The sequence below is a fragment of the Diuraphis noxia genome, unplaced genomic scaffold (assembly GCF_037042655.1).
Source record: "Diuraphis noxia isolate RWA-SAM2 unplaced genomic scaffold, SU_Dnox_SAM2 contig0003, whole genome shotgun sequence".
Classification (NCBI taxonomy): Eukaryota; Metazoa; Arthropoda; class Insecta; order Hemiptera; family Aphididae; genus Diuraphis; species Diuraphis noxia.
In genome coordinates this window covers 49,717,244-49,731,136 of record NW_028301713.1, presented here as the reverse complement: position 1 = coordinate 49,731,136, position 13,893 = coordinate 49,717,244, and the positions used below count along the sequence as shown (strand labels likewise).

Genomic DNA, 13,893 nt, shown 5'->3' with positions numbered 1-13,893 from the left:
ATTCGCTACAAATTTTATTTCATTATCATTTATCGTGGTACATTTCTCTTATTTGCCGGAAAGGTTACTTTCGACTTTCCTAAAAATAGTTTAAATGAGATTTTCCAGAACAGTAACATATATTTATTAATAGGTCCTATAAGATGCATCCTTTATGTAGTTAGAATGCATCACCAATTCAATTGTAATGCTCGAATGCACAAGCTCAATAAGTAAAATAATTATATGGTATATAGAATAGTCAATAAATGAAAAAAAAAAATAAGTTTTAGAATTAAATTGTAACTCGTTCAAAAATTAACATTTTTACGAAATTAAATAAAGTGATATTTATTCATGTTGAGTTAGGTTTAAATGTTTAAAATTGTTCACCAATTTCATTGATTTAAAAAGTAGCTTTAAATAATAACTTTAACTTGCAGACATAAATTTACGGACATCTCTTACGAAATAATCTAGGAATCAGTTAAAATATTAAGAAACCATTTATTTATTTATTAATAAGACGGGCGAAAGTCCAATTTAGATATAAAAAAAAGTTAATATTTACATTATTAAGATTATAGGAAGTTCTGATTGAAAATACCTTAACGGTTAGAATTGGATCCTTTTGTTTCTGTAAGATGTCCCAACCATCCAGACAACCATCAGCTCTAGTTGTATAGAAAACCGATGGCTTAGATTCACTCCAAGCACCGTCAGTTAGTTTCACATCATGATATCTACAAAATAATGATCATTAATTATTTTAACTCAGAATATGTTTCAACATTATTTCTAATATATTTATTTTATTTTGTTATAAATATTTTGGGGTTGACAACACATGGCGCAACTTTTTGTTTTCGATTCTGAACGAAGTGATTAATTAATAATTATTATAGATATATGTGTGTGAATTTCAAATAATTAATTTCGTATCTGTAATCACCTTTCGGAGAAGTGTAAATGCTTCAATATTCAACTTTTAGGTGAGTGTCTTGTAATTATTGGATCTAGCTAGTGCTTTGAGTCCAAAACTAATAGTTAAAGGCTATAGCGTAAAGTGTAACTTTAGATATCTACATGTATATCAACATTCAACTTAGTAAAATAAGTATACCTAATAATAATAATAATAATAATAATAATAACTGGTGTACCTTTTTACGTCTTAAATCACAATTATACTTCAATTTACACATATGCATTAGAAACCATATCAAAAACTAAATCCTCTTTCTATAAACGATTCCGATCCCGCCTAGTCAACCATCCAGACCATTTTATTAGAGATATCAACTTAAACAGCATCTCCAAATATATACCTTAACGATTAGCTAGCTTAATATTAGTATATCACACTTATTTTATGGCGCAAAAACGTGATAAATCAAAATTAATCATTAAATAATAACACGCATACAAGTGTCATTGCTTGATGCTAACCTATTCTGTCCACTCATACACTTATTTTATAAAAAAAAAGATCATTTAAAATTTAAAATGTTTAAATATGCTATTAAAATAATGATAATAATTTTAATTTTAACTTTTTTTTCTCTTGGCTTATTATATAGACCACCAGGTCCTTCACCGCAACCACCACTTCCCTCTCCATCTATCTCCATCTAGCTCTTCACCGTTCAGGATTCCCAGTCTAACAATCTTTGTCTTGGACGGCTGACTGGTTTTTTGCTCTTCGGCTTCCAGCAAGCGACTTGACTGATTGTCTGTTTTCAACCACACCATACATGGCCTGCCCAGCTTATTCGTTTGCTTTTCATTTGCCATTATATTTGAATCCTCAACATGATCTTTACCTCTTCATTCTTTCTTCGCTCATATTTTTCCGTAATTTCTGGGGCCAAATATTTGATGTAACAACCTTTCTCTCAAGTTTTGCAAGGTTTTGCTCGTCTGTTTTGGTTGTGGCCCAGATTTCATGCGCATATAACGCTATCGGGCGTATCACTACTTTGTATAAAGTGAGTTTAGATCAGATTGAAACTAGTTTAGATTTTAATATTGTATTTAATCCGAAGAAGCAATTTTTAGCTACTGAGTTTATTCTGTTTTGTATTTCCTTGTGTTTATTGCCCGACACACTCAATTCCGCCCTAGATACTTAAAGTTTTCGACCAACTTGAGCTACATAACTCTTACTATCAAATTATTGTGTGTATTATTTTTCCGTGACAGTATCATGCACTTTGCTTTTTCTTTATTTATAGTTAAGCCCATTTATTTACTTTTATCCATGAGAGCTTCTGCCATACCCTGAAGGTCGCTCTCAGATTCGGACAGTAATACCATATCATCAGCGGATGCTGTTAGTTTGATAGTCTTAGATTCTTGTAGTTTGTATATTGATTCCTATTCCGGTGTTTAATGCCACCTTCTCCAACGCAATTTTGAAAAGCATTGGTGAAAGTGCATCTCCCTGTTTCAGTCTTGTGTTAATCGTGAATGCTTTTGGCAGTTGGCCGTTAAATTTTATCATACATTTAGGGTTTTTAACAGATAATCTAATTATTTTTGCTGGTACTTTAAGCTTTTTTATGATTTTCTATAGACTTTCCTGATTAATTGAGTCATACGCCTGTTTATAATCTACAAATCGCATGAATAGTTCCTAGTTACATTCGTAGCATTTTCCCATTACTTGTTAGACAATATAATATAATACATAAAAATAATAATAATTATTATATAATTTTAAATAACTTTAATTACTTAAAATATTTCTAGTATTTATGACACCCACGACATTTACAAAACGTTTACATGGTTGTATAACATTGAACAGGTATCGAATTATTATTACTCAATCCTGTGTATTATAAATATATAATTATATACACATCTATATAATCTATTCGTTAGTCGTTGTATAGTACGAGCATACTTACTTTGTCCACATTATAGGCGATTCCTTCACGTCCTCTGACCATATTCTCACCTGCCAATCGCCAACGGTCATGAAGTTTTTTAAAAATGCTGGGTTTCGTTGTACTGAATATACTGGGCCGTAGTGACAGTTGTACGTGGACGATATTTTCTCAAAAACCGTTTTGCCTTTACGATTACCGTTGAACACCAATCCAGTCTCTGTGCCTATCTATTACACACGTGAATACATAATAAATCAGTATGTTGGGGTGCCTAACCTATCAAGAGGGATATTTAATCATTTAACTTGGTAATTATAAAATTTGTTAAACTACAACTTCAAAATTTCTATACCTTATCCTAAAATCATGATGATACAATTTCATCATACACTTGATTAATTGTTTCTCGTACTATGTAAGCTGTAAGGTCTTTGCTGATAGTTGATACATTATAGTACAACAAATTTGGCTGAAAGTTCAGCATCTTAAATTAATATGATCATTTATTTTTAAAATTAAATTAGAAATTTTAGATGTATGCAGGTTCTTATAATATTTATATAATTTTAACCACAGTACAATCATATAATGATAGGTATAGTGATAGGTATAATTTTTAATATTTCAATTAAAAGTCCATCGGTAATAATAATAGATAAATTATTACCAACACTGGTAAATCCTTTATTCAATAGTTATGTACTTATGTTTAACCAATAAATAATAAACCAAACATTTGCAGTTAGCTCTCAGTTAAAAGTTTCTATCTTGCAGTTAAATATATGACTGAAAACCAGTTTTAATAAAATAAAAACATATTTAGCTGGCTTGTTACAATTAGTTATTTGTCCAATTATATCGACTCGTTATTGCTAAGTAAAATAATAAACTAATGATTTAATAATATATTATTATCTCATTTGGTGTATTTGGGGTAGTTTGATTTTTAAGTGACATTTCTGGAATTTTATAGATGACATAAATACTATATTAAATAACAGATACCTAGAATACATTGATCATTAATCATTTCATTATTCACATAATATTTCGGTAACTCAATGCGTCATATTTATATGATATTCATACCATAAATCGTATTGGGATCGAAGGATCGTAATCCATGCAAAACACCCCGTGTGACCGAGCCCATTTAGTCCATTCTGGTTCATCGACGTTTTCACTTTTCGATAGATCTAATATCAACACTTCCATGGGTTCTGTGAGTTTTCGAGCGTCCCACCACATGACCTGCAAAAGCGCATAATATTGTGAATGATGAACAAAAATCTGTTATTAATTCTATTAGTTCTTAAACCTGTAATTAATTTTATTACGATATTAGAATTTTCCATATTAAACATGATATGATCATTTTACAAGCTAGGTATTAGCATTATAATATACAAATTGAATTATATTTAAAAAAGGTTGAAAAGGTTCCTAATAGGTCTTATACTCTAATAGCACAGATTATATATATTTTATATTTTATAAAATAATATTATATTATAATATTTTTTTATTATATATATTATATATATTTTATATAATCTGTGCTAATAGCTTTAATCCAGCTCAGCGGTCAGTCAACCACAGAAGTACCTATGTAGTAGGTACAACCGATTAATCCCAGACGTAAATATACGTAAAATATATGTATTACCTATATATTTTTATGTTTCCACAGGTATTTTTTAGTTATCGGCTTTAGTTGTTACAAATATAAAAGTTATATATTATGTTCATACTTATATAGCTGCATTAGAATCGCGTGCTAAAAAAAGAGCGATGTCGGTCGACTACCAAATTACGTGCTTGGTTTTTTGTGACAGAGCCGAATTAAATTGTCCATATTTTTCGTGACCGTTTTGAACTGTGTGCGTAAAAGTTTGAACAGACGATCGATTTCACCAACTTGCATGCATATCGTATACCGAGGACAGGCAACTCAAAGCTACAAAGGGCCATATGTTAGAACTATAAAATGTATTGGGCCGAAGCATATAAATAAAATTTTTAATGGAAAAATGGAAGATCAATAAAACATAGTAATAGTGGATATTTTTCAATAGGTACATTTTTATAAAGCACACTGTAAATTTATTTTTTGTGGATAAAAATGATATATTTGCTACTCACTTATTTCTAATTAAAGTGATGTACCTATCTAAGTATCTTGATTTTTGATTTTTACTATCATAGGATTATTATATGAACATATTAATTATGAACACCGTAATTTGTACAAATAAATGTTAAAATTGTATGAAGTAATAAATAAAAAAAGGTACGCCGGTTGCTAGTTACATATCCCTATCGTATATCTACTACAGTAGATATACATAGTAAATTCATTAAATCTTTTAACTTTAATATTGGTTTTCTCTTCGGAACATGATTAGGTTAGTGAATGACGTTTATATATTTAGGTATGATTATAGCTTGATATGCGAGAAACAGGTACACAACAATCTATATATAATTAAACTACACCAAATACTACAAACTACCTGACCGTCACTTGAACCGGTGTAGAACTCAGTGCTGGTTTTGGAATGGATCCAGCGGAGACTTCGTACTGGATCTCGATGACCGTCCCTTATATTGCTGATGGCTACGTTGTTTGAGCTTTTACGCATGTCCCAGAACGCGACCTGGCCGCTCATCAAACCACCTGCTAGGCACTGTACGTCTCTATGGTTGAACTCGAGCGTCACAATCGGATGTGGTGACTCAATCGTGAAATAAGGGGTGGTGGAGTCCTCTGAAAAATTGGGAAACGAAATATTCAAGCCATATATGATTAAAACCACTAGACGTTTTAATATATGAGTCACGATGATAACTGCAGTTCTTCGCACACTCACCTAAGTCAAATATGAACGAGTCGGGACTGGTATCTGAATCAGCCATCTGGAACCTCATATCAGCGTAGCTTACCGCAACCAACGTGCCCTGGTCGGGCGACCAAGATATATTTTGTACCGGCCTGGTCGGTTCACGGGGATCGGACATCACCGCCACTGTCCGGAATGACGGTGCCAAAGTTTGCATCTTTTGACAGCTCGGATCAGTAAAGTATGGTTGATAAATGTCAATTGAATTGTTTTGATTTATATAGTGCTCGGCGAGCTGAAAAACACAACCATAATATATTATAAAATTATGATAATTATAATAATATAGGATTATTATATTAAATGCCTGGGTAGAATCACAGGCATTGATATTATGAAATTTAAATCCTCACTTATGGAAGTGCTTATAATAATACGGTTAATAGTAACGACAATATTTAATGATGGTACTATAATTTTACCACTTCCAACTATAAACCATTTTCTGAGAGGGTGAAGGGGGGTAAAAACCATTATTTGTTGAAAATTGTCAAAACAACAAACCACGCGTTATATTTAATAAAAGGGGTTTCACTGAATATATTATATAATTATGTTTAAAATCGAAAACGTTACTTCTATAACAATGTGAACTATTAAGTTGACTTCATATTATTTTGTGAACCGTGAATTGTGATTTCCTGAAAAAGTTATCTATGATTTCTCAAAATTTTATATTTTTTCATTTTTGGTGGTGAAGTTATTTACATAATGGTAAGTTATCATAACTGGTCTATTACGATCAAAGGCGACATTTCACTCCATTATTTATAAAAGTCCTGATGACCATACAACAGCGTTCAGTCGCTCAACTTGCGTAATTTTTAAATATTGTACATTTTTATTGATGTTTTTTTTTTTTTTTTTTTATTAGCTATTAGTATACAACTATGACAGCTCGACTATTACAGAGTTTAAAAATATATATTAACGAAAACGAATTAATCACAACACATATTTTTTATTATTTCAACACACTTTTCCCGTCTTATGCTTAGAACTTATTAAATCAAATCGTGCAAGAAATTTATTAATCGGAAGTTCTACACAAGGTAAGTACACATTTATATAAGCATCCTTCCCATATTGCTTTACTTGTGTTATAAAATAAAGGAAAAACTCTCATACTCACCTCCCTATAAAATATCACATCAAGTGATAATATTTAAGTAATGAATGAAAGGTATACAGCATTAAAGAATAATATTCAACTATATTTTTATACAAAAACGTTAACAAATTTCAAAATATAAATTCATCATAATATCATAGTAATTAATTCACTATTCATCTGATCCCATCCATGCTTAATATTTTTAACTCATTACAATAAGATATACAATTTATAATGGGTCATGCTTCAAAATAATGCACATCATTTTATAAAAAAAAACATGAATTATCCCTTTATCCCTATAGTCTATCTATGCTTTAAAGTAGCAATCCTTACGACCAAAGCACAGCCTGTGTTTATTTAATTATGTTAACTATCAAAAGTCAATTTTAGTAGAGGAGTTTGATCATATTGTTCTAGTTTTCATGGTCCACAACAACCAAGTGACGAAACACTTTACTAACTTATTTTAACTCGACGGTTACGTTTGATTACATAAGAATCAGTGTTGAGTTCAGATAGCAAAAATAACATCTAGATAAATATTAGATTACTAGCTAAATCAATATCTAGATTAATATGAAATAGAATATTCAATTTTTATCTAGATAAATATGTAGATAAAATTTTTTCATCTAGATTTATATCTTACAACAGTTAATTTGTATTAATGCTTGCCATGTTATTAAATTCTTGGTTGAGTAATTGATTAAGGGAGGCAAACCAGGAAGGCTTGTTTCGTGTCAAAAATATATTACCTAATGAATAAATATACATATAAAATATTTAAATACGTATAACAAAATATCAAATAACCAAAATCATGGTTAATTACCAATTATTGTAATTAACATATATATTTTCTGGTTTAAAAAACTAGTTTATATTTTTTATATTACATTCAAACTGCAAATTAAAATATAAATACTAATAATATTTTATTTGTTAAATGAATAAATTATAATGATAAGTCATGCTTGTTTAGTTCTTTGACTTGAAACATAGTAGCATCTCAAACGTTTTGTCTCCTAGACGATTTCTCCTGTGTGTTAATATTTGGATTTGGATTGCTCCACTGAAAAGTCGTTCCACTGGAGCTGAAGACGGAATAGTTGTGTTGTATTTTAAGAACACTTGTTTAACTATGGGATAATCTTCTAAAACACTGAATTCTTTTTTGGGAGAGTTTAAGAACGTCAAAGCTGTACACAAGAAAAGATCTAGATATTTATGTAGGTTTCCATAACTTAAATCTTAGATACCAATTAGATATTATATAATTTATTCATCTAGATAAGATAAAGGTACTTAATTTTCATCTAGATAAATTATCTAGATACAACTCAATACTAATAAGAATCGTGTGAGTACCTTCTGGTACATTTAGTATACCAAATGTACTATTTAGTATTAAAAGCGTGGTTCAATAAATAAAAACTGCTGTATAAAACGAGATACGAAATTCGAAAGGGGGTATTGATTTTTATGATACCTGTATAATTTATCGAACATAGTCATCGGAGAACTTCCGCTGCTGTCATTTTTTCTTCACTTGAGATATTAAGAAGATGTCAATAATAGAGCACCTATTATCAAACCTAAATGAATGAACATTATTTGTGTTTGTAAAGTACGGCTGTAACACGATTGTGCCCGTTTTACCTTTTTACCTGTAAAAAACGCAACATGATTGCACCCCGTCTTGCCCTTATAAATATAGGTCTTTGCCCAATACACTTTTTAAAAATACAGTCGAAGTAGTAAACTCAAAGTTGATGTTAAAAGTTCGAGTTATCTAAGTTCGACAGGTTTAACAATTTTTCTTCCTAATTGTATAGGCTTAGGACTGACAACAAAATTCAATTGTTGGTTTGGTTAAAAATTGTTTCTTATAAATTGTTTTTATAATATGTCCAAAATAACTCAATACAGTTACGAAAAATACGAATTACATTTTTTTTTTTTTTTAATAGACTAATATAATATGATATTATATAACATGTCCACATTAGTATACACTAATAATATATATATATTTTTTAAATTATAATATGTCCAAATATGTATAAAAAAAAACCCAATAGAATTACAAATTACAATTTTATGGCACAAAATTGTGGTCCCATTGCTTTCAAATATTCCATGTAGCTAAATTTTCCTGTGTATTAGTTTTATACTTGCATAGACATTGGGAAAATACGTTTATGAAAAAAAATAATGTCATAACAATGTTTAAAATGTCATTTATTAATACAGTCAAACTTGGTTAACTCGAACTTTTAACTTCAATTTTGAGTTTATTGCTTCAACTGTATTTTTAAAAATTGTATTGGGCAAAGACCAATATTTATAAGGGCGAGACATATATTTCACGGAGCGCGATTGTGTTGCGTTTTTTGTAGGTAAAAAGGTAAAACGGGTGAAATCGTGTTTCACCGGTAAAGTACAGATTTTTTTTTATAATATTTCAATTTTCTATCTAGTTTTATGTTTGTAAAATATTACAACATAACTCGCTAAAAAATGAAATATCTTCGACAGCCACTAAGCCAGGATTTTTTTCGGGGGGGGGGGGGGGGGGCTGATCAATTTTTTACACAGCGGTGCATTAAATACCTATTAGCCATAGGCGTGCGCACGGGTGCAGCAGAAGGTTCATATGCTGCATCTGCCACATTTTTTGGGCCGATTGATTAGTCTATGGGCCGGTCGGGGCAATTCATTATTTAATAATTTAATATAAATTATAATAATTAATAAGTAAATACAATTGATGTGAACCATAAATAATATAATTATTTTATATTATAACTTATAAAGTCTGATAGTAATTGTAACTTGGTGTTTTCAAAAGCAGTGAACAAATGTTTCTTTAAATTTTGTATGTGAACATTTGTTAATTGTTAAAAAAAAAATGATATTATTATCCACTTAGGTAACAATAACACTGCCTGTGTATAATATGATCAATAATTATAATTTTGACTATTCAACATTTATTTGGCCGATTGTTAAAAAATGGGCTGCTTAATTTTATATGCTGCATCTGCAATGAAAGTCTGCGCACGCCTATGCTATTAGCATAGCCGAAGCTATAGAAAACTAACAAAATAAAGATGACAATTTAAAATTAGTAAAATACAATTTAAGACTTTTTGAGTGAATATTGTAGACCATTGAAATAATTTTTAAATTTTATTAACATTTCGGGCGGGGAGGGGGGGGGGGGTGCAGCCCCCTCAGCCATTCCCCTGGCTACGCCACTGATCGTCGAAAACTAACGTAGTAAAAACAAAAATAATGTTCTTAATTTAAAATTTGATTTTAAAATAATTCACTCTAATACTTAATCTAAAAACGCAAAATTGGTTTTAAGTGACATACATATTGTCTAGTATGTTCACGTAAGATGCAGGTAATACGTTGATAGCGAGTGTTGCGATGCCAATTTCTAAGACGTGAGGCATGACCCATGATGGAGGTACACCCAAATTGCCTATACATAACGCCATGTAACCTATAATTCTTTTATTGAAATTTGAAACTAATAGTTTAAGTAGATTTATAATTTATAGTACGCTGTATGTGAGTCATATTCATAAAACACATTTGAACCAATAATTATTGTTAAGTAGATACGATTGTATCTATTTTATTGTTACCTAAAATATGGGATGTAGGGATGTTATTATTTATTAATTATTCAAAGAAATCTATACTTACGCTAGACATTTGCATAACCGCTTGTAAATACGTTTCGTCTTTTTCCGCCTTCTTCCGGAACCGGACCACTTGTTCCGGGTCGTCCAGATTTATATCTTTGGGCCAACCACCTTCTGTGTGAAAAATTCCACGTTCGGCATACTCCACGCGCACAGTATTCGCCTATATAACAATGTATCGTAAAAAATTAAGTACAATGACGGTGGTGATCCCTAAATCGTTTTTCCAGGTTATACAGTAGATGTTACTTATATGCAGTGGTGTTCAAAAAAACGGTGAAGTGTGCCTACGACAGGGACACAAATTGTGATTGGGCGCAAAATTATGCTTCAAAATTGGTATTTATTTATTATCTCCAATACGTCATTTCTTCATTATAAATTTTTTTATGTGTATGATTTAGTTTATCTATACACACTACTGGAAATTTCCCGTTTCCCCCTTAATTTTTAGTTTGTTTATACCGATTGTTTAGAAAAATATTGACAATTTTTAGATTCGCTTTCTGATCGAACGAGGTACTGAAGTCGAAAATCGAAGCACTTTTATTGCCCCAAAACGTGATGTCAGACACAAAACAAAAAAAACACACTTCATTTTAAAGATATATTGACCGTCTTATGGTTACGTCGTTTATAATGATAAATTATTATATTATTTATAACCGTATTCTTCCGTATTACGATTTCGAACCGTTTTCTTTAAACACAATCATTAAACTGTCTTATAATGTAGTCACAGTAATATAATATATGTTCTTCTGTTAAACAAGTTTTATGAGTATAGTGTACAAGGTGTTACAGATATAACTGGCTTTTGGAATGACTTTTGTTCAAATTAATGTTTTTTATTTATTTATTATTATTATTATTTTTTGGTCATTAAGTGTCGCTAGCCCTATATGTATAATACATTTTTTATGTTTATTTTTAGAACTCAATATAATTGTGACTATGTATTTCTTTTATTTTTCAACTTCTATTGTAAAAATATGTTAGGAGCCTTGTATTAAATTTTCAAATCTTAGAATTAAAAAGGAAAACTTTTATGAATTTCTATCTAAGATAATTTGAATATTGCCGTAATTTTTACGTATTTAGTCAAAATTCAAACTTTGAATGCTTATAAAAAAAAATTGTGACTATGTATTTCTTTTATTTTTTAATTGCTATTGTAAAAATATGTTAGGAGTCTTGTAATTAATTTTCAAATCTTAGATTTAAAAAGAAAAACTTTTATGAACTTGTAACTAAGATACTTTGAACATTGCCGTAATTTTTACGTATTTGGTCAAAATTTGAACTTTAAATGCTTATAAAAAAAATCATGTCTATGTATTTTTAATATTTTTCAACTGCTATTGTTACAATGTGTTAGAAGCTTTGTATTAAATTTTAAAGCTTTTCTACCCAACAAATAAATTATATCGATATTTAATATTTATAGAAAAAAAACCAAAAAATTTGAAAAATCAAAATGTCAGTAAACAGCTTAAAACAAATCTGAATATTTTGAAAATTATATCAAATAAATTAAATGTCTATATAAACATTCAGTGAAAATTTCAAGTGTCTGCGGTCATTTGTTTTAGAGTTACACCAAAATAAGGAAATTGCTAAATGTAAAATCCAGTGAAAATCAAATGTTGTAAAAAATTAATTTGAATTTCCAGTGGAAATTTTTTTTTTGTGATAAGATTGACAAACTTATAAGGGACCTTTTATTAAATTTTGAAATCTTAGATTTAAAACGAAAATTTTTTATGAATTTCTAGCTTAAAATAATTTGTGAATTTTCGTGATTTTTACGTATTTTGTCAAAATTCAAACTTTGAATGCTTATAAAAAAAAATTATGATTATGAATTTATTTTATTTTTTAACTTCTATTGTAATAATATGGTAGGAACCGTGTATTAAATTTTCAAGCTTTTCTACCCAACAATATTAATTCAAAAACAATAATAATTATCAAAAATTGCATATGCCTATGAATTGCATGATGGATAGAATATACTCATATAAACATTTGGTGAAAATTCCATGTATCTATGGTCATTTGTTTTAAAGTTACATCAAAAACCAAAATCAATTTTGTCGAAAACTTAGTGTGCGTAAAATTTCCCGTTTGCCCTTAATTTTTAGTTTGTTTATCTCAATTATTTAGAAAAATATTAAGAATCTTTTACTTTTGACCCCCCCAAAGTACCAACTAGATTCATTTTCTAATCGAACGAGGTGGTTGACGTCAAAAATCGAAGCACTTTTACTGTCCCAAAACGTGATGATAGACACAAAAAAAAAAAAAACTATATAACATCTGTTATATTTAAAGAAAAGTAACTATTCATGTAAGGATAGCAATATTGATTTTCAATTTCAATTTTTGATTGATAGACTGGCTTATAAATTTTTACCTTTCAAAATATGACGAAAATTTAAAAATATCATGCTAAACAAAAATGATAACGTATCATTAAATTTACTTCATGCTCAGACCAATCGTTGCCTTTATTGGTGCTTTTGTCCACAGGGTTCTCTGGTGACCATAGTTGTTCTTCTGTGCCTGGGTCTGGTGTCACGTTGGCCAACACTATTGGGCCGGATTTAATGAACGAGCACTGTCGACCGTACTCGCGCCTAAGTTTACTGTACGTGTAGTTTACGTTCATTTTTGACAGTTTCACAAGAGAAGAATTATATTATAATTTATTATGTGTTTAAGATGGAATTAGACTTGGACTGTGAAAATTGTTATGATTCAATTCAAGAATAGAAAATAATAAATGAATAAATAAATATGTATTACCTAAATAAAATCTTATAAATCACAAAATATGTTATAAGAAAGAATTAATAAAGAAACATTTTTTATAATAAATTGTTTTCAATGGTTGTTAACACGTTACGGCCTATGAAAATAAATTATAGAACGTGAATTGTGCTTAGATCAGAGCACATGAAGAATACATGCAGTATTAGGTGTATAATATAATAAGCAATAATATGCAAAATTAAGATTTTTATATATGATATAGGTACACTTTATCTTCCATGTGCACTACACTTATGCTGTTGTTAAATAATAATTATGTTAAGCAAACTTTTATCGAACTTGATGATTCCTTCTACGAAAGACGTGCAAATGTTGAAAAAGTTTTAAACTCACAGTCCTACAATTGATTAAAAACGAAAAAAAAATAAAAAAAAAATGATCGAAAATGACATTAAAATTGAATGCGATCACTCGAAATAGAATTGTGATGACTTTGTGACGATTTACCT

The 13,893-nt window shown here is 29.5% G+C and overlaps 1 protein-coding gene across 1 annotated transcript in view; it reads right to left on the bottom strand.

Moving 5' to 3' along the window:
• The window catches only part of Dnai2 (dynein, axonemal, intermediate chain 2), a 16,923-nt gene extending 3,030 nt beyond the window's left edge, over positions 1-13,893 (bottom strand). The window contains exons 1-7 of the mRNA XM_015510806.2: positions 13,095-13,893; positions 10,611-10,772; positions 5,744-6,008; positions 5,387-5,640; positions 3,963-4,124; positions 2,892-3,100; positions 587-722 (exon numbers count right to left, since the gene is read on the bottom strand). Coding sequence (XP_015366292.2) covers positions 587-722; positions 2,892-3,100; positions 3,963-4,124; positions 5,387-5,640; positions 5,744-6,008; positions 10,611-10,772; positions 13,095-13,280 — 1,374 coding nt within the window. The 5' untranslated portion in view covers positions 13,281-13,893. The remainder of the gene's footprint in view (positions 1-586; positions 723-2,891; positions 3,101-3,962; positions 4,125-5,386; positions 5,641-5,743; positions 6,009-10,610; positions 10,773-13,094) is intronic.